The following is a 21873-nucleotide window of genomic DNA, read 5'->3' as shown; positions in this document are numbered from 1 at the left end:
CTCGGAAATTTGTCATGTCTCACTCGTCCCACTGGAGGTCACCCTGTAAGCATTGGTGGTGGGGTTGCGGCTGCTGGCTGAAGCTCTGCCCTTCCGGCCCTCCTGCTGCACTGTTTGTTCCTTGCGTGACTCTAAATGGACCCTGATCCAAGGGGAGGTTGTTATCCAGATTCTAACCTCTTTTCGCATCCAAAATAGATCAAGGTTCTGTTTCTTTTCTGTGAAGTTTTTTGCTATTTTTTTTTTCCGTCCTTTAATAAACTGGCTGGAACTGCAGCCTCAAAAAGACTTGTCCTAAACTCTGCTGAGTGAGGCAAAGGATGGACCATCTCTTGTGCAGTAGTTTCCGTCCTGGAGCAGGTCTGGTCAGTAATTCTGGGCTGGAGAGAAGGGCTGTTCCTGTGATGGGCTGGGCTCTCGCCTTGAGAGCTCACACGTGTCCTGAGCACTCCCTGTCCCGCGCTCTTCCCGTGTCGGTGTTTGCGCGCTGAGCTCCAGCTGGACACAGCACTCTGCGCTGTCAGTTAAAGAGTAACAGCACAAATGTTGAGAGATTTTACCCAAGTGAGAGGTGCGGTGTGTTGCCCATGCAACCAGACAGGACTGCCTGGCGCACAGACACCTGCCTCGCATCCAAACGAGCGCCAGGAGCCAGGGCTGTGCCAGGCTTGCACGCCTCCTGCCCCTCTGGAGGGCTCGCTGCTTCCCGCCCCACTGCCTGGAGGGAGCTTGGACCTGTCTGCTGTGCTGGCAGATGTGAGTCCCGCGGATGGGGCAGAGTTAATCTGTTTTATCTTAGTGCCGTTCCCAGCTGCTGCTCCCTCACATCTAAGGAGGAGACCGCTTTTCTCGACTAATTAGCAGATTAGCCATAAATGCCAAGGAAGATGCTCGAGTGTCTGATCAGATGGCTTCTGACATTTCGGCTGGCAATGTGTCTATGTTTACTCAAAACACCCTCTTAGCAGAGAGCCGAGAGCCAGATCCTCAGGCAGCCTGTGTAACCCTCCCTCATGGCCGTGGCACGTTTAAAGCCACCTCATCAAAGCTGCGAAGTGATTGTTATTTTCGTTTCACTAAAAGTTATCTTCAGCTGACTTGGTGGCTCTCCCTTCAGGACTGAGCTTTACCCAACCATCAAACCCTTACTGGATTTGGGTCAGCACAGAGATGTCCCAGCTCCCTTACAGCTCTGCCCTTCACCCATCCTTCATCCGGCTGCCTCTTCTCCCACGGAGCCGCACCATGTGACACCATGCCTGCTGCCACAGACCCCGGTGTCACTGCTGTGCATCTGTGTCACCAGGCATGTGTGGCGCTTGGATGTGGTTTCTCAGAGCATTTGCAGGTGCTGATCCCTGCGGGTCTCCAGGAAGCTCCCCGAGGGCCCCTCCAGCCCCCTGTCCTGTGTCCCAGCCATCTCCTTTGGGTGCCACACCTGTGCCCTTCAGGAGGGGTGCCCCCCTTTGGGGTGAAGCCCCACACGAGGGCTTCTCGGGCTCCAATGCCCGTGTGGAAGCTGGCAGCTGTGCATGGGGTCAGGCTGCCCTGTACCTCAGTTTCCCCACCGACAGGACAGGGGGAAGCCAGCTATGCCAGTCATCTTGCTTATTTTCCAGATACTGATTTTCCCTTAATGTCCTGTTCCCTCCTCTCCCTGGGCTGTCATGGGGCCCAAGCCCACCCCTGCCTGACTGTAGCCCTTGTGACCTGGGAAGGAGCCCAGCCCTGCCCTGCCCTGGCAAGTCCATCCTCAGCATCCCCAAGCAGCAGAGCGGAGAGCCAGCCCGTGGCCCCGGGCACGAAGGACAGGGCAGGCAGGCAGCACATGAGGGCAGTGCAGCGGGACGCGGGCAGGGCTGCACCAGCAGCGGTGGGAGGGCAGCACCGGGGCCAGTCCGGGCAGCACCGGCGGCACTAGCGGGGACAGTACCGGGGGCACTACCAGGGGCAGTTGTGCTCGCAGTACCGGGGCACTACTGGGGCAGTAGTGTTGGCAGTAGCAGGGGCAATTGTGCTGGCAGTACCGGGGAGTAGTGGGGGCAGGACCGGGGCAGTACCATTGGCAGTACCGGGGCAGTACTGGGTTGTACCTCTGGCAGTACCGGGGCTGTACCGCTGTCAGTACCAGGGCAGTAGCGGGGGAAGTACCGGGGCAGTACCAGGGCAGTACCGTTGGCAGTACCGGGGCACTACCGCTGGCAGTACCGGGGCAGTACCGGGTTGTACAGCTGGCAGTATCGGGGCAGTACCGGCGCAGCACCGCTTCCAGTACTAGGGCAGTACCGGGGCAGTACCGGGGCAGTACTGGGTTGTACAGCTGGCACTACCGGGGCAGTACCGGGTTGTACAGCTGGCAGTACCGGGGCAGTACCGGGACAGTACCGGGTTGTACAGCTGGCACTACCGGGGCAGTACCGGGGCAGTACCGGGGCAGTATCGGGTTGTACAGCGGGCACTACCGGGGCAGTACCGGGGCAGTACCGGGGCAGTATCGGGTTGTACAGCGGGCACTACCGGCGCAGTACCGGGGCAGTACCGGGGCAGTACCGGGTTGTACAGCTGGCACTACCGGGGCAGTACGGGGGCAGTACCGGGGCAGTACTGGGTTGTACAGCTGGCACTACCGGGGCAGTACGGGGGCAGTACCGGGGCAGTATCGGGTTGTACAGCTGGCACTACCGGGACAGTACCGGGGCAGTACCGGGGCAGTACCGGGTTGTACAGCTGGCACTACCGGCGCAGTACCGGGGCAGTACCGGGTTGTACAGCTGGCACTACCGGGGCAGTACGGGGACAGTACGGCACTACCGGGGCAGTACGGGGGCAGTACCGGGCCGGGTCCCGGGCCGGGCCGGCAGAGCGCGCGCTACCCGGCGTTCTCCCCTCGCCGCTCACGTGGGAGCCGAGCGAGGGGGCGTGTCCCGAGGGAGGCGTTCGGCCAATGATGGGCGGCGGGCGGAGGGGCTGACCAATGGCGGGGCAGGGGCGGGGAGGCAGCAGGGCCCGCCCCCCGGTGCCGGCGGGAGGGCGCGGGCGGCGCGCGGGGCTGCGGCACCCACGGGCGGCCGCGGCGGGACCGCGCCGGCTCCGAGCGCTGCCGGGGCCGCGCCGGGGCCGCTCCGCGCCGGGACCCCGCGCCCCAGCCCGCTCCCAGCGGGACCCCCGCCCCGGCAGCGCCGCCCGCCCTCCCGCCGGCACCGGGGTCCGACCCCTGGGGAGAAGCGGAGGCAGGTGGGTAACGCCGGGGGTCCGCGGCGGGAGGGCGGAGTTGGTGGGACCTGTTGCTGTCCGGTTCCGGGGGCTCCGTGGTTGTCCCGCTCCGCGGCGGGCGGGGGTCAGAGGCGCAGCCGGGGCTCTCTGCCCGACCCCGGTAAAGAGCACAACGGGGCTGCCCTGGCCCCCCGCCTGCTGCCACCCGGCCCGTTCTGGATGCGGGACCTGGCAGCGGCGTCCCGCCGGCAGGAAAAAGAGTTGGAGGATGGAGAGGGGATCGGAGCGGGGCCAGGGCTGTCCGGAGTCACCCGGGAGTGCACGGGAAGGAGCGTCTGGGCCGGGATGAGGCGAAGGGTCTCCCACTGGGGACACCTCCAGCTTGGTGGCCCGTGCGGGGGAAAAGGGGCAGAGCCAGGGCTGGAAATGTCCCCCAAAGAGCATCAGACCTGGGAGCTGCAGGTCTCGAACTCCAGCGGAGCCCCGAGGGGGCCCTGGGGCAGCTGTCCCCTGGCACCGCCAGAGCCCGAGGGGGTCACAGAGCCTGTCCCTTCATGCCACGGTGACTGCGACTTTCTCTCTTCCAGGTGCTGGAGGCAGAACAGTGATCCCTGTGTCCTCACTGCCCTGCCGGAGGAGCGGAAGCCGAGAGAAAGCTTCCCTGCGGTGTGGTGCAGCCCGGGACACAGGTGTGAGTGCCCGAAGTGATGGGGTGACACTGTCCATCCCTGTCCCACTGCCAGCACCACGGCCATCCCCTTTGTCCCCTGCCAATGCCAGCAGGGGAGGCTGCACGCTCCATCACTGCCCTGGCATCCCGAGCGTGAGACCGGGCTGTGGGCGCTGCCGATCCCCGCGGGACCGCAGCCATGGCACCTGCTCTCTCCACTGGAGCCATCGTGGCAATTTCTTTTAACTGTGTCATTGCGCTGCTCATCCTCATCCTCTTCCTCATCCTCTGCAAAGCCTGCAGGACCCCCTCATGTCCCAAAAAGACCCCGGCTTCTGATGTGGATGAGTCAAGGAATGAAGAGAAGTACCTGCTGCAGCCCTGATCTGCCTGGGGACTGGGCTATCCAGCTGTGCCGAAGGAGCTGTGCCACACTGGATGCCTGTGCTGGGACTTGAGTGCTGGACCAGGCACGATGAAAGCTGAGGGGACACCCAGCTGCTTGCAGGGGCTGTGACAGGGGGCACAGTCTTTTGCCTTTGTGGTTTTGGTGTGTGAAGTTCCTGCGAGTGCCCACAGTGGTGATGGGGATAGAGAGACAACTGATGGGGATATGCTACAGGGACAGCCATGCCTGTCCCAGCAGCCAGTGAGCACAGCAGGAGCTCTGCCTTCAAGCGCACCCCTTGTTTGGGAAGAGTTTGCGGGCCCTTCTCTGGTGCTCGTGGCCTGGGAGAGTGGCAGCAAAGTCACAGGCCTGAGCAAAGTGGGCTGGGGGCCTGGAGAGGGGAGGCAGCAGGGCTGGCACAAGTGCAGGCTGGCAGGGTGTGCCCAGGGAAACCTGAGCAGCCCCAGCCCTGCTGGCAGAGCAGAGTGTCACCATCCCAGATGCTTGGGGGTGGCCCTGGGTGCCGTGTGCCCTCAGCCTCAGGTGGCATTTGGCAGATGTGTGCCCTAGCAGCGGGTTTAATGAGGCACAAGAGGGCCTGTGTGGTCTGCCCGATCATCCCCGGCCTGTCTGTCAGTCCCCTCCGGCATCAGCACCAACGCTGCTAGGCAAACCACCCTCCTCCTCCTCGCGGGGTGCGTGTCCCTGCCCTCCCCCTGCCTGCTCCCAGCTGAGGTCAGCCGTGTCACTCGCCCTGCCCGTGGGCAGCAGACGTGCCCCTGCAGGCATCCCTGATCCCGCTGAGAGCAGCCTGGTGTGGCTTTTTCCTGGCGAGATGAGGGTGCCTGGACAAACAGCTCTGAAGGTTCTTTGACCCTGCCTGTTCCCTGGGGATCACAGTGGCTCTCTGGGGAGGGATGCTGTCGTCTGGCTTGTCTGCAAGCCTGACAGCTGCATCCCCCTGCCCTGCCAGTGGGTGCTGTGGGTTTTGGAGGGCTCTGCCTTGCCTTTCCTAGAGCCGAGCAATAGCCACAGTCACTGCTGGCATGGCCACTGCAATAAGGGGACAGAAGGGTGGGGTGGGAGGGATGCCAGCCCGGGGTCCTGCAGAGGCTTGGCCAGGCCTGACAAGGCCTGCGGCTCCTCCCCGTGTGAGGTGTAGCAAACACATCCCTTTGCAGCCTTGTTTTTACTAGACTAATAAACAGATTGTAGGACCCACCTTGTGTCTCTGAGCTCTACCCAGTGCCTGGAAAATTTGTGGGGAGGTGGAACATCCTGCCATCCTGGAGGGCTGAGGAGTGACTGTCCCGGGGCTGGGGACTGATGTGTCCAGAGGACTGTGGGTGGTTTGCTCAGGGATGGTGATAAGGAAGGGCTCATGTCCACATCTGTCTGTGGCTTTTAAATGCTGGGTGAAGCCTGACTGGGCATTTCCTGCCTGGGGCATGTGGGAGTCAGCAGAGAGCATTCCCCAACCTTTGTGCCAGAGGCACACAGAGTTCCCAAGCTGTGGCCTCACTTTCCAAGGATGCTTGTGGGAGACAGGCCAGCTGAGCATATGGAGGACACCTGCCACCACACCTGTCTGGTGGCTTTGCTCCCCAGGCCTGGGAGCTGTGCACAGAGATCTGGTGGTGACAGCCACCGCTCATCAGCATGCTGTGAGGCACTGCTGCTCCTGCTGCCACCGCAGCCACACAGCAGCTGATCCTCTGCTGCACACAAAGTGGTGGCAGGCTCTGCACACCCACGGGCACCAGCTGGGCAGAGGCACCCCAGCCCCACGCTGAGGCCCCAGGGGAGAGGGGAGCTGTGAGCCTGGGGACGGGCAGCTGCTGCCATGTGCTGTCTGGAGGCATGGAATGTCTCTCACACAGTCCTGGGGCATCAGGCCCGGTTTCCAGGCACCCTCTGGCTTAGGTTGCCACCCCCCACCCCAAAATGCAGGAGTGCCATTCCATTTGACTTGCACAAATGCCTGGGGGGTGTTTACAGCTCAGAGCTCAGTCTCTCTGGCCAGCACTCACACAGTGGGACTGGCTGCCCTGAAGCTGCAGCCCTAAAGTTTTCCTAGGCCCCCACTCCTGCCCTCCATAGGGCTCTCAGCTGGTGCAAGCCCAGTCAAGGCTTGTAAAAGCCAAGGGCCTTGTGGCTCTGGAGGGCCAAGCATGGTGAGATTTGCCCAACCCAGACATGAGTGCATACCACAGCTCTCCCAGCACCTCGGTTTATTTGTCTGGGCATAGAGGAAAAGTGTTCCTGCTGTGCAAAAAGTGGGCAGCAGGGGCCCGTGGCTTGCATGCCAAGCAGCCACCGATCAAAGCCCAGCTTGTTTGGTCAGAGGCTGCCCACAGAGTCATCATTCCCCCCTCTCACTGCTCTTCTTTCTTCCCTGGCTGTCTCACCAGGCTAAGCAGCTTCTCCATTTTTGCTATTTCCTCCTCGGGACCTTTCTTCACCTCCTGGCCTTTCTTCTCCTGCAAAGAGACCAAGCAGGATAGAACTGTGAACAGGGAGGAAAGCAGGGATGAGGAGGGGTGTCCAACACAGGGACGGCTGCTGGTGTACTGTGTCTGAGCTCTCACCCCTCACTGGAGGCTGATCCACAGGGGGATGCACCTGCTTATCCTCATTTTTCAAGCCCAAGGTGCCATGAGATGTGTGAAAGCTCCTATGAGCTGGGAAAGGACACTAATGAAGTGTTTGGATAGAAATGATAGTGAATCTATTGATCCACAATGACTCAAAGCCTTTTCTACCTCTCTCTTCCTAGACCTTCTTAGCCCCATGGCACTTCCCACATTCCCCCAGCAGCTGTCCCAAGCATCCCAGGGGCTCCCTGCCTGAGTGCTACAGCAAAATACCAGCATCTTGAGAAAAATCACATAGTACAAGGGAAAGAACCTGCTCAGTTCAGCCCTCGCTTGTTTGGGTGCAGCAGGAGCTTTCCAGGCCTGGCAGAGGATGATGTCCCTGCTGAAGGCACAAATTCCACTCAGTGCTTTGGGCAGAACATGTTTCTGCTGTGCTGTGGGCTGCAGCATGGCTCTCAACAGAGTTCTGGCACTTTGGGAAAGTGATTAACTGGGCTTAGGCTCTCCGGGTTCTCATCACGTAAGACACAGCTGCAGCAGAGGAATTTTCCAAGCTACACTGAGCCCACCAAGCCCTCCTGCAGCTGAGTGTCTATGCCATGGGATTGCTCCAAAACAGCATCTCCACAGTCACCACTTCCATCATGCAGTGCTGCCTTTCAGTCCCAGCCTTCCCCTTTGCCAGCCTGCTGGATCTCGCCTTGCCTCTGGATTCGGTGGGACACCCCTGCTTTGGGGCTGGGGAGCTCCTCTGTGTGCAGCATGGCTCTGGGCACCCCAGGAAGCAGCTGCCTAGCACAGGTGAGCAGGAGGGCTGGCAGAGCCTGGCAGGTGGGCTCAGGAGAGGTGGCAATGGGCCTCCAGCACCGCAGCAGAGCAGAGGGAAGGGAACATCCCTGGCCACGCTTGGAGGCAGCCTGCAGGAAGCTGCTGTACAGGCTCTTCTTGGCATCCCCAAAGCACAGCCGCTGCTCTCCGTGCTCTCAAAAGGCCAGGGGCAGCACTCAGCACCGAAGGAGGCTGCCAGCTTTCCTCTCTCCCCGCTTAGAGCTGATCGATTCTCCAACCCCGCTAATGGCCGCGGGCGCAGCAATTACAAACACACACCCTCCCTTCAGCGCACAGCACCGGGAAAGTTCTTATCCCGCATGGATCTCGCTGCGTGTCTCCAGCAAACGCGGGCACTGCTGAGTGATGACAACGGGGAAAGCCCCGGGGAATCCCTCCCTGTGTCCTCCCTCCTCCCAGCCCAGCACAGCCTCGGTGGGGCAGAGGTTTCCTAAGCTGCCAGAGGACACTGCTGAGATGAAAGCAGTCCTGGGGAGAGGATGGGGACAGGATATTTGGAAACCCCTCTGCCCCCAAGAAGAGAGTCCCACTGCTGTTCTGAGCACTGGGATGAGCCCAGGTTCTTTCATTTACTGAGTCCATAGTCTCCATGGTGGGACAGTGCTGGATTGTGTTAATGCCCACAGGTGAGCAGCACTCTTTGTGGCTCTGGTCTGGGCCACAGTGATGTTTGTAATGTCTGGACCAGTGATGTTTGTAATAATGGCCCACACCACAGCAGAGCATCTCTCTGAGTGAGAGCCTTGGCATAAACACAGCTGCTCGAGGTATTTCAGGACCTAGCTATTTCTGCAGAAAAGCTATTTTTCTGTCTGACAGCATTCAAACTCCTCCCTTTGGCACTCTGTGTCACATACAGCACCACACAAAGGTCCTCGAGACAGGCAAAAGAGGCACCTGCTTTGCTCAAATGGAAAGAGAAGATGCTGAAGCCACCTGTCACCAATCCATCTCCATCCCAAGCCCTTTGACCTCTCTACTGGCAGGGTCAGGAACAAACCCTGCCTGATGTCATCCAGGCCCATGGGAACTGTGTCTAAGCCTTGCTGAATTCACCAGCCTCAGGCAAGGCTCAGCTCCTGGTCACCAAACTGTCCCTAAAACTTTGACTTTCACACTGGCTCAGCTCCTTTGGTGCTTGTGAGCACGCTGTAACAAAGCCACACGCAGGCCTGTAATGAGCCGTAACTGAACCAGAGCCCTAATTTAACGCCACATAACCAAGCAAGCAAGATGACACAGGGAATGGAAATTACAATGTCCTTTTGGGGGCACTGGCATGGAAAGTTTCCCTTTATTCTGTCATCTGCTTCTCCCGGGGCACTTGTGCTTGTGAGCTGGCTAGGCCGCTGATGGCACCAGCACAGCACGGAGGGATCTGCTTGGATGCATGTGGCAGCTTCCTGCAAATCCAGGGACTCGGATTGCATCAGACCTCTGAGGAGCAGTCCTTCTTGGAGCAGAGCTGTTTGATGTCCCAGGGCACACACGAGGTGGGGAAGTGTCACTTCCACACACGGCTGCCAAAAGGTTCTGCCTCCAGCAGCTGCCACAGCCAGGTATGGAGAGGGCACTTGTGGGGCTCTGCCACCATGTGTGCAGCTGAGCCTGCCCTCCACCTACATCCCTGCTTACACCACATCCATAGGGCTCATCAGGAGCTGGGAGTGAGCCCGGGCAGATCAATCTTCCCCTTGAAGCTGCTGGATGCAGAGCTGAGGTTACATGGGAGGTCTGTGCCTGAGCAGCTCATGGAAGGGGTACTGGAGCTGCTCAGAGCAACATTTGCATTGACTTTACTGTTAGCTGCTTCCAGCTGGAGAGCAAAGTGTTCCTGTTGAAATGTGACGAGGGACATGGCAGGAAAGCTCAGGGCAAGGCCAGGAAAGGTGCTGTGTGGGGATGGACTCTGCCCTGCTTACAGAATGTGACCTCAGGGAGGAGAGATGGGGAAGAGACCCCTTGTTTGTGTCCATGCTGCTGTATTTGTTGCCAGGTTTCTCACAGCCCTTATACTCCCTGTACCTCACATCTGAGGTCTCCCCTGGCTTGTCAAACAGGGAAACTGAGGCACAGAGCTCAGGCTTACAGGCAGTGTGGAGGACCTTTGATGGTCCTCTCAGCCCCAGGGTGAGCTGGCACTGGAAGTGAAGCAGGAGGTGACAGATGACTGAGGGAAGCCTCAGGGGGAAGGGTGGAGTGAGAACTAGGACAAAGATGAGGATGAGGCCTGGCTGTTTGAAGATTCCTTGACCCTTGGGAGCCTCAGCCCCACCCATCCCCACACTGGCACATGCTGAACTCCGCATTCAGGTTAAGGGACTCATTTAAACTGGAGTCTTGGCTAATGCCTTCATTCCCTAGTTGAACAGTATGCCACTGGGTTAATAAAACTCCCATAAAAGCTATGATGCTGGCACTTCTCAGCTTCCATGTCTTTTTCCCATTGGTTGAATAATCATGAAACATCTGCTCCAAAGTCTTGATTAAACAAGGCCAAACATGTTTATATTTTAAAGCAGCAACGAAGTCAACCATGCTGACATGAGCATAGTCAGGAAAGTCCCACAACTTCCTTGGGAGCAGAGGTGACCCTTTACCCTGCTGAGCTTGGCCAAGGGGCACAGGCCTGTCTCTGCCCTGCTGCTGTCATGACACTGATGTCATTCCTTACACCATGGGATTTCTGGATACAGTCATGCTGGAACAGGACCTAGACATTTTATAAAGCAGCCCAGACATTTTCTAAATCAGCCCAGACCTAAGAACTGGCCTCCTGTGCACAAGGGTTTAAGCTTTTACAGAGTTGCTTTGAAGGGGGTGAGAAGCCTCAAGAAGACATTTAAAATTGCTTATTCTTATTATCCTCAGTGGGAAGGGGCACACAGCCTGCCAGCTGTTCAGAGGAGTATTTCTTTGAGAGAAGATCTTTTCTTGTTCCTTCTGCTCAGGTTAAGGTGACAGTTCCAGAGTAAGGGCTCCTCCACTACCAAAACACACTAGTGACTGGCCTGGTGAACTCAACAAATGAAAGCAAAGGTGATGCTTCCCTGGAGCATTTCCGTCAGGAAGGCCAGGGAAAGCCAAACTCCTTCACGAACACAGAAAAATTTTCCTCATCATCTCCCTGGGCTTCTAACCAAACATTAATGGGATCAACAGGAATATGATAAGAAGCCCTGAAGCCTCCCAGATCTACCTCATCATGGTCCTATTGCAACCCAATGCTGCAAATGAAGCTGGATTTTTGCTGAGCTGGGGATGATGTCTGTGCCAGGACCACTTCTGGGCTCTCCAGAAGTCCATTTGCATGAACAGCAACATGCTTTTCCACCACAGAAAGCCTTGAGGTATACCCACAGCCTGATCTGACAGCATCGGTCCTGGCCCATGGAAGGATTAGCTGACAGACTGGAGATAAGGATTTAGGCTTATTCCACTACTGTTTGGAAATAAATGACACAGTAAACAGCTTTTTTGCAGGGAATGAAGCCAGCAGAAAAGCCCAGGGGATGGCTGGGTCATTCAGGTGACAGCAGCCACACAGGATCACTGGCCTCAAGGATGCTCTTACCTCCAGCTTCAGGTACAACCTGTGCAGCTCAGGGCAAGCACCCTCACCTTGCTCAAACTCACATCCTGACTCAGAGACTTTCCCTGGAATCTGCACTGGCCCATGCCAAAGCACAGCAGGGCACACGGGTCTCAGGGCCCCAGCTGCCTGCCTTTGCTTGTTGGAAGTCACCATTTAGATTGGGTCACAGTGCTGGGACCAGCCTGTGGCTCAGCAGCACACATCTGCCAGGAAAGGCATGGGAGCAAAGGTCAGGACATCCAGCAGGCAGGAAGTGCAAAATTGGATCAGACCTGGAAGCGGATGGGATCGTCACTGGAAATAAACCAGAAGGAATTGGGCAGGGCATGTGGGCAGGGGTCAGTTGTCCCCAGACAGTGTGTAGCTGCCCAGAGCACACCACAGAGCTGGCCTGTCCACAAACATCCATGGGAGAGGGGAGGGAATGCCTGATGGAAGCAGCAGCAGCAGCAGCAGGGAGCTAAGAGCCTGGTCAGATCCATGGCCATCGGGGAGCACAGCCTGTGCATGGTCACTGCTGTGTGCCTGCACTGCCAGGGGCTGGCTGGGACTCCCCCTCCTTGCTCACCCCCCTGCAGTGTCCTCTTGCCAAGCAGAAGTTGTGCACACAGCAGGAGCTGTTCCCTGAAGAACGTTCCCTGTTCTTGCTAACTCCAGAGCCTCGAGCAATGTCTCTTACAGACCACTAATTTAGGCACCTAAATTTAGCCATAAAAAGACCACATTTAGCATGAAAACTTCAGTGAACAAGGCCAAGCTGAGTGCAGATTTGTCTCATGGCAGTCCCCACAGCTCCTCTGAACTGGGCATTACAATGATTTGTTACCTCCTTCTGAATTTATCCCTGTACCAGCTGCAGAAACTCACCAAAACCATTTAAAACTCTCGGTCTTCTGTTTTTCCATTGTCTGACACAAGTTCAGAAGAGGGGTGTTGTCATGACCCACAAGTCATTAATCACCAAATAAATAGCTTTAAAGAGAAAGATAAGTTTTAAAGTAATCTTAATACGTTATGAATCTGAAATGAGCTAATACCATAAACTCTACTCTGCACAGATGCTGTGACTAGGAAACATCAGCAACAGGGTCCCAGGAGGTCACACTGTGTTTTGTCAGCCTTGAGGACAATTTAGCTAAACTCTAACTGTGAGCTCTGGGTGTGTGAGATGAACAACAGCTTTCTTTTGGGTGTCATCAGCCTTAGTCACTGAGATGAGCCAACATCTATAGACTCTACTCAAACAGAGCAGCCTGGTGAGAAAAAAAACTCTTCACAAGGTACATGGAAAAGATTTTCAGTCGTATCACTTAAGTGACTTGTACTAAGCACTGAGAAAAACCATTGTGTGCTCATCGTGCAAGGCAATTATCCTGTCCTGGCACACTGAGACCTCCTGAAGGAGTCAGAGTGGAATAAAACCCCTAATAGCTTTTTCCTCAAGCCCAGGGAGTGCTGGTGGTGCAAACCATCACTGGGATAAGGACAGAGGGAATGGGATGCCCTTTCCTTCACCTCACTGTGGGGACAGGCAGCACATCACCCACTCAAACCCTGCATCCAGCCCTACTGGATTCAGATTTTCTGAAGTGCCATTTGGCTCATCAGGATGGGATAAATTATTTCAAGTAGCTTTTAACATTTTGGGAAGCCCCAATAGTCAAAGCCTGTCTACATGCCAGGTGTTATAAAGGCTTGGGATGCAAAGGCTGGTGGAGGCATTAGTGCCCAGTGTTTAGCTGTGAGATCTCTCAGACCCAAGCAGTGGGGAGGAAGGAAATGAGATTTTAATTGAGATTATCCATAAAACCCACCAGACAGGCAATACCTAGTGTTCTACCTTGACTTCAAATATTGCTGGAATTCCAGTGACACCCGACACCAAACCTCAGGGTAACCTAGACAATCCAAAAGCTGAGCAGGTTTCCCTAACTCTGCACCTGCCATGAGGGCCACATCTGCAGCACCTCTTCACCTGGGTTGGCAAACCTGACGTGAAAGGCTCGGGCACACACAGCACCCACAGGCACGTACAGCAAACCCACCCAGAGGGATAAACTCATGGATATGCCCTGCAGAGTGCATTGACCTCAGCATTCTTGAGCTGCAGCCCTTGATTCCTGCCAGGCAGCACAGTCAGCCACCCAGCAACATTTCCTTAACACTCAGCATCTCTTTTTTTTTTCTTTTTTTTTACTTCAGCTTTACTTTAGCATTTTGGCATGCCAGCCCAGTAAGCTGTTACTGATTAGAGTTTAATAAAAGCAATCAAACACGAATGTGAATATGCAGCTCCTGCAACTCTTGGGTGCTGCTTTTATATCATAGCACAGCATCTCCTGAGACAACATTTGCGGTTGTATGAACAGTATATTTTAAAAAGCTGGAGCTTTTTCAATGCCTTTTTCTCTGGCCACAATTGTTAACATATACATATGCACCTTGATCACTTTTTAATTGCCTTAAGAAAGTCCAGTTGCTGTTTTCCTTTTAACACAGCACCTTCTTTAATTTTTTTTAATACAGTTCATAAAAGCATTTGTATAGGAAATATATTCTTGGTTGCTACTTTCATGGGAGAATGTGAATCTACTTCATTTTGGATAAATACAAGTGCACCGGAAACTGGATTTTGTTATTATTAGAAGTAAAAATAAATGTCCGTGCTCAAAGAAGCCTCATATGTAATAACATTAAATGCCAATGGCATGAAAGATGTATTATGACTGATGCTCTTCTGCTTATGAAAAAACTCAGTCTGCAATTTAATGTCAAGCTACATTCCTCTCTTTCTCTTTCCCACTCACCATGACTGAACTCAGGGATGCTTCAGAAATTGCACTAGATATTTCAGCTATGGGAACAATTTTGTCATCTCAACAATGCATTCTCCTTGTGTATTTTTCATTTAACTCACAGAGTCACCTGAGGCTGACCTAGGAGGGGTTAGTTCACTAGTGCACTCTTGTCCATGGTGGGAACAGCTCCTCTTAAACTGCTTGTCCAGATGCTTGTCCAGTCCTTGGGGTGCCAGCACAAGAGGCCCCATGCAGTGGATTGTCCCACTCTGCTCCCAACACCTGCACAGCCATTTCTTTTGGAACCCCCCAGGAATGGTGCTGCCAACCCACTCTTGGAGATGTCTCCAAGATGTCTCTTGGAGAAGCATGCCCCTCTTATGCCCACTGAAACCTTCTCCCTCAGTCTTTTCCTGCTGTCTTGTTACCTCAGAGCACTGCCTTCTTTACCCTGCTAGCCCAGGATCTCTTTGGCAGTGCTCAACTCTCTCAGCTCCCTGATTCCAGCCTCTCAGCTGCTGCTGAACCAGTCCTGGGTTGACTATATGATGCTGTTATCCCCAGTCGTCTTGTTCTGCTAATGCTGAAGTTTTGGACCTCTACGACTTGTTCCAGAGAGTGAAGGAGGGAGAGAAGAAGTGCGCAGTTTGTTTTCAGACACTGCACTCACTCCTCCACATTCCTGCTCCTGACTGTGCTATCTGAGGATGACAGTGGGACAGAGCTCTCCTTTTGCTTTTAGTTAGTTTTAGCTAGCTGAGGCAAAGAAGTTCCCTTGACTGTGTTTTTTTTCCTTTTTCCCTTTTCTTTGGACCTGTTGAAACCTGCTCTGGCCTGAACGCCCAGGGCAGCACCGGCAGCTGCAGCTGTGGCCCACCGGGCCGGGCCAGGCCTGCGACAGTTCCAGCACTGAGGGACTGATCAGAGAGTGAGTGAGCTGAGCTGCAACCCGGGGAGGGACTTTCTCAGTTTGTCATCTCTTTTGGAGCGGCAAGGGGTTTTAATTGCTTAATATTGTTTAGGTTTTATTGTTTAATAAACAGGTTTTTTCCACTTTTCTCCAAGGAGGTATTTTCTCCCGGACCGGCTGCGGGGAGGGGCCGATTGAACCTGCTTTCCTAGAGAAGCCCCTTTGGGAATTCTCTCCCAAATTTGCTCTGAACCAGGACAACTGTCCTTGCTGTTCTCCTACTCCTCATGTGCCTCAACCCCAGTACCCAGAACTGGAGCAGAGGCCTTTGCAGTGCAAAGCAGTGCAGCAGGATCAGATCATGTTTCCTGCTCACCCCCCCACCGCCTGTGCTCTCTGCTCAGGTAAGTGAGACTTTCCTCTGTTCACCTCCTCAGCCAGTTATTCCAACCTCCTTTGCCTCTGCTTCCCTCCATCCTCATCAAAGTGCATCCTGTTTACTTCAAACTGAGTCTTCCCATTTGCCTCAGATTAAATGGCTTGCACAGCTTCTCTCCACCTGCTGCACAGGAAACCGCCAGGCAAATGATGAATGCCACACAAACACTCCCAGGCCTGGGAAGCAGATACCCTGTTAGCCTGGGCAGCGTGGGACGTCACGCTAAATCACATCAGCCACAACTGAGCTACGCTGCAGCATGCAAATCAGGGCTTAAAAGAGGTCAGCGAGGAGCTGGACGCAGGACAAGCACAGGAAATCCTGCAGCTAGAGCTGTTGTTCTTCCCTGGGATTTCACGCAGTTATGGCAGCTGAGAAATCCCTTCCTGCTCCACAGACAGACAGACAGACAGACAGACAGCTGTATCCCACCACAGGGGGCTCCTGAGTGTTGCTGGTATCAGTCCTCTCCTGGAGTGGGCTTGGCATAGTGCTGGTCCGTGTTTTCTGCTGCCTGTTGAGACATCTGCCATCTGAGCCCACGTATCCTGCAGTGATGCTGGGGTTGCGTTACACACTCCCCATCCATGCACACTGACCCAGCTGCATTGGACTGCCCGTGAGGGTCTGAGCAAGGCTGTGCAGGGAACAGCATTCCTGCTCATTCGACTGCAAATGCAGGGCCCAAGCACTGCATCTCAGCCAGAAGCAGACAGGATAAAACAGTGCAGGAGAATTCCAGCAACATGCTGGGAAGCAGTTCAGGGAGTGCTCCCCTGGGGCACAGGCACACACAGAAGCACTCCTTTCCTTCTGGGAGACATTGCCAGCTGATATGGCCTGACCTGGCCAAAAGCTGCTCTGCAGGAAGGAGCCCAGGATGGACCTGGATCCCTGGCACGCAGTGATGGGGATGGCAGCAGGGCTGGAGGGGATGGGATGCTCCTGTCCCACCAGCACACACACATTACCACATGCACTGGTGATGTGTCCCTACCCATACCTCACCCTGAGCCTGCCACCCAGCAACAGGGGGTCTTCTGGGTCCTGTCTGGAGACAAAGAAGAGGTACACCCTGAATAAAAAGCAAATCTGGATTCTGTGTTCGTGTAAGCTGTTCAAGCAGGAGACAGCCAGTTTTAACCACAATCCAGTCTTAAGACGCTGATCTGGCTCCAGCCCAAGTCTTTGTACTAAGCTCCTTGACATCCTGTTTAGAAAAGCATTATTAAAATCTAATTGCTTCATGCATATATTGCTGTTTTAATTATAACAGAAGCAGGAGAGAGAGATGCGAGCAGTAATCCATCTCTCTGATACTAATACATTTTTGAAGAAGGGACTGGCCATGGGAAAAGCCAATCCAACATCATCTGTGGAAACCAGAGGGAGATATTCCTAGTGATTGTCCACACTGCCAACAGCACAGCCTCCGCGTGGCCAGGAGTGGCCTCCCTAAAGTCCTCTTTGCTTTGAGACACTGACTGGGATGCTGCACCTGAATTAATTTTACATGTTTGCTGCTGTGTCTCTGTTGTACCAAAATGTAATTACTTCAGAGCCATAGACCAGTTAAACCCATCTGCTCCGTTGGCTGCTGAAACTAATGGATATTCTTTGAAACAAAGTATTGCAAAATAGAGGCATGCTGGAAAGAAAATTATGGGGAAGTCATCAAGGTCCTTAAAGCAAGCACTTCCCAAAGTAATCTCTCCACTGCCAAGTGAGTCCCACGAGTACCAAGGACAGAAGAAGGTTAACCAGCAGCCGGCAGTTTCATCAAAACAGTGGCAAAATAAGCTATCTGACAAATAATTGCAGATGTAAGGACTAGAGGGGACCTGTTGTCAGAGGCTCACTGACATTGATGCACATCCTTAACACTCAGTGGATAGGTGCACTACAGAAAAATCCTTCACCAAAAAGGCTTGTCAAGCACTGGAGGAGGCTGCCCAGGGAAGTTGTGGTGTCACCAGTGCTGAAGGTATTTAAAAGGTATGCTGACACTCAGCGACATGGTTTAGTGATGGGCTTGGCAGTGCTGGTTAACAGCTGGAACTATGACACAAAGCTGGTCACCGTAGTGTCACTGAAAGCCTGAAAACACCAGCAAACATGGCCTGATCCTTGCCTCACTCTTTGTATTGCTGGAGCTGGGACAGGTGGACATGGCTGGGGCAGTGCTGCCAGGAAAACAGCCACCATTCCTCCTGGGGGCCCTTAAAAGTGGTATCCTTAAAAGAGGTATCCTCCTTAAGGGAGGGATCTCCTTGATGGAGATGGCAGAAGTCTTGTCACATCTGGATACCACTTCTGGCTGCAGATTCCAATGGCATAGTCAGATCATCGTCTCAGGAGGGGTCACTTCTCCCCAGGCTCTCTGTTTCTATTCTGATCTGAGCCCAGGCACTGACTCCTGGTATCACCCTGGTGTGAGGAAATCCCTGAAAGTCAGATGTGTTGTCAGGCTGCAGGTCTCGGGGGAACTGGTAAGGACTGAACAAGAACCTGGTGATGTTTTCAGAGCGCTCAAGGTGACAACCAGAGTTGTTTCTCTCCAACCAGAGTTGTTCCTCTCCACAAGCACAAAAGAGATGCCTAAACTTGCTTAGAGGAGGGGTGGAAGCAATTGCTTTGTAGAAATAATGTTGCCTCAGCCCTCCATACCCCACTGCTTCTCCCACAAAACAGTTAATCCTGTGGATCCTGCATGTAAAGTGCTGGGAGATGCAGTCAGCAATGCCAAGGTGTGGTGGTTTCTCCTGGCCCTTTGCTGATCCAGCTCTTCCCTTCCCTGTGAGGGAAGAGTCACCATCACTTGAGAGCTGGGTGAGACACAGCCCAGCAGGGGATGAGCCCATTTCACTGCTGCATGCCTGGCATCAAGTACAATCCTGGAAAGAGATGTTTTCACAGCTGGCAACCAAGCAGGAAATAAAAGGAAGACAGAAAGGAGGCACTTGTGCTCAGAAAATTAAATCCAAATTACAGTAATTATACTTGCATTGATGCCCTCTTTGCCGTAAAGATGCATAACATCCTTAGGTAAGAGCTGAAACTGTCCTGAAGGTGAGAAGTAGGTGAGAAGAAGGTAACTGGAGAAAGAGTGCCAGCTTCTCCCTAGCTTGTAAAATCCGTAAGAAGTCTGGATCATCATGAATGGTTGTTTGCAATTTAAATTCCCCAGCAACCACCTGTAAATGAGTCAGCAATCCAGCAACAGCAGCAGAGAACCTGCAACAGAGCTGATTTATTCCAGCAATCCATGATTTAACCATAAAGGAAGGCATTGTTTTCTATATGACAATCTGGGGTTTGTATTCTATTGTGGTGTACATAATATGAGACAAATTCTCACCTCACTCCATGATTAAATCATATCCTGTTGGAGGCATGGGATTACTGACTAAACTGGGCTCATTAGCATAATTCTGAGTCTTTGGATCACAGAAACTTGATTCATGTTCTGTACATATGCAGAATCAAGCACAGTGGAGACCAGCCCTGGCAGATGTTGTTGGTACTTTGGTCTTCACTGAAACCACTTCCTCAGTTTCAGTTCATATCCCCATGTGGAGATCTGGTACAGAGCCTTTCAGAGCCCTTGTGACCTCCATGCTGCCAGGTCCTCCCAAGACTTTATAAGGGAACTCTCTAGATCAGCTGAGGAATGAATAAGAAATTTGAAATGCCAATGAGGACACCAATCCATCCTCCCAAATAAACCTGCAGACTGCTCTGAGATTTCATCCCAGTTTTTTTCACTGAAAACTGCTCTTTTGTGGTGATTTTTCAGCTGGTTACTTTTCCTGTTTCTGGCATAATTTCTGCACTCTCTGCACTCTCCTGGTTTAGCTCAGACATGCACTTGCCATTTGGCTTGGCACCAGAAAACAAATACAGAACCACAGAAGGTTCCCTGAGGAGGGACAGGTAAAGCCAAGGATGGCTACAGAGGCTGAGGGTGAGAACAACACTCAGCCCCTGTATAATCCATGGTGTAAGAGCAGCTGTCAGTCTAGCAAACAGCCCAAATGTTTGATATTTCCTGACACACAACAGACAAGAGCTTGTGTGGATTTTCTGCAACACAGGCTGGCAGTTCCAAGCCAGAAGGTGCTAATTAAGAAACACTAGGTGAGCATTAATGAAAGAAATTTTGAGAGGTGAGAGAAAGCAAAGAGGATGAACCCTTCTCACCTCCTGTCCCTGGTCCTGTGTGCCATGTTCTTGGTCACTGAAAAAAAGGGAAAGGAGCTTTCTAGGAAGGAAAGAAATAAGGAGATGACAGCTGTGCTGGATTGGTGTGTCTGTTCTCTGCCCTGGGGATGAAAAACAGGCTCTGAAAGGTCTTCATTTTCAGCTAATGGTTTCACCTACAGAAATAGAGGCAGAAGGCAGTTTAAGGGGTGAACAGAGGTGCTGATATACCAGACTGAGTCCAGCAGAGACTACCAAGAGTGTTGATGGCTGGAGGCTTTGCATTGAACAGATTCTAAGAGTGCTGGGCTTGCTCAGCCCATAGCAGATGCAGTTCTGGGTGACCTAACAGGCACCTGCCTGCACCCAAGTGGAGGATATTAAGAAGACAGAAATGGACTCTCTGTAGGAGTGCACAGCAGGAGAATGAGTCACAACAGCCATAAACTGAAACAGGGAAAGATTCAACGTAACATAAGAAAGATTTTCTCCACTCTGACACTTAGTCATTGGAACAAGACTCCTGAGTGGCTGTGAGATCTCCAGCCTTGGAGTTTTTCAAGAGAAGTCTAAGCTCTGAGCAACCTTGTCTGATCTCAGGGCTGTACTTGCTCTGAGCTGGAGGCTGGACTAGAAGTATCCCAACAGCACCTCTAGCCTGGGATTTGCAATCCCAGGATGTTCTTCATCACCAAGTGTAAACTGGAAGATGAGTGTTTCAGCTCTACCCTACTCTACGCTATCATGTTCTTATTGCAGACAGCATTTCTAGGCAAATATCCTCTTAAACCTTGTATGGCTCATAATGTCAGGAGCAGTGCAGACCAACACAGCCCTCAATTCCCAGCTCCCGGAGAACACTGGCACAGAGGGAGCCAGGTCCCCAGCACCCTGCTCCCAGGGTATCTAGATGCTGTGGAAGCTACACACCAATTTGAATGTTGGTGTCAAAGAGGTAAAGAGAAGAGAAAGGTCCTTCAGTGAAAAATGACAACCAGGAAGCTCTGGAGAAAACCCATGGAGAGCAGAAGCCTGAGGCAGATGGTGACAGGACCAAGGAGGAAGCTGGACTAGGAGTCTGTGAGAGCTGGCACCACAGGGGTGAGATTGTTTCCCCATGCCTACCCACAAATTGAAAAGCTGATATAAGAGGGGAGCTTATATAATCCCAGACACAATGGACAGGTATATGTTATCCCACTATGCTTAAATGAGTGGCAGAAAAAACAATAACATGTGTTTAGTGCCAATAAATTTCCACTGTTACTGTAGCACCTTGTTGTTGCTGAGCGCTTGCAGTTTGATTGTTTAACACACAGGCTAAAAACCAAGCTATAATCAACAAAAGTGAGGAGTTGAGGAGTCTGTAAATGCAGCTACGTGGCCCGTTCTGACTTGTCATTACCCCTTTGTAAAAGCTGTGAATCTCTCTCTGTAATGCTGCCTGACAATTCCCCCATCATGTCAGTTAAGATCAAAAGGTGGAAGTAGATTTTATATCTTTTTAAACCCAGAAATAATGATTATGATTCACACAGCTTCAGTCAGTAACCTGAACACAACAATGACTCTTCCTGGAGCTAAAACAGAGCTTTCACTAAAAGACAAGGTGTTTTGACCTGAAGGAGTGTGAGGGATGCAGACAAGCAAGTGCCATGCTAAATAGGTGTGCTCAAGCCCTTGTTTAATTTGGTCAAATTGCCAAATCCCATTATATCTCTGTCTGCTGATTTTAAAGAGCTTTCCTTCATTGCAAATCCCTCCCCATGTAGGTGCCTTTAGGATGAAATCAAACTATATTTTATTAAAATATATTTAGATATCACATGGAATTGCATTACATACTATATATTATAGAATATTTGATATAGCATGCAATATAGAATATAATTGCATTACATATACAATCTTAAATTACATATTTTAAATTATAAGTTATAAAGCTTAATTTACTGGCAATGTCCTCAAAACCTCCTTGAAATTGTTTCCTAGGCCTTAGGTCAACCATCTTTGTCTTTCAAGACTTACTTCCCATTTCTACTTCCCATCAATCAGTCAATCAATGGGTCAATCAATCAATCAGTCAATCCCCTCCACTGCAGAGTGAGCCCTGGATGTGTGCAGAGACCCCTTCCTAGTTACATTTACAGTTCTGCTGTTCCCAGCTCTCTTTAACAGAACCCACACAGGTGTTTTGCAGTCTTCTTACTTTAA

At 52.8% G+C, this 21873-nt stretch overlaps 1 protein-coding gene across 1 annotated transcript in view; it reads right to left on the bottom strand.

The window, feature by feature from the left end:
* Positions 1-6487: 6487 nt before the first annotated feature.
* DNAI1 (dynein axonemal intermediate chain 1) overlaps positions 6488-21873 on the bottom strand; it is a 135801-nt gene continuing 120415 nt past the window's right edge. The window contains exon 20 of the mRNA XM_063179803.1: positions 6488-6751. Coding sequence (XP_063035873.1) covers positions 6647-6751 — 105 coding nt within the window. The 3' untranslated portion in view covers positions 6488-6646. The remainder of the gene's footprint in view (positions 6752-21873) is intronic.

This window comes from Melospiza melodia, chromosome Z (genome assembly GCF_035770615.1).
Source record: "Melospiza melodia melodia isolate bMelMel2 chromosome Z, bMelMel2.pri, whole genome shotgun sequence".
NCBI classification, from domain to species: domain Eukaryota; kingdom Metazoa; phylum Chordata; class Aves; order Passeriformes; family Passerellidae; genus Melospiza; species Melospiza melodia.
Note: the sequence above shows the minus strand (reverse complement) of the source record. Positions and strands in the feature narration are given on the sequence as shown.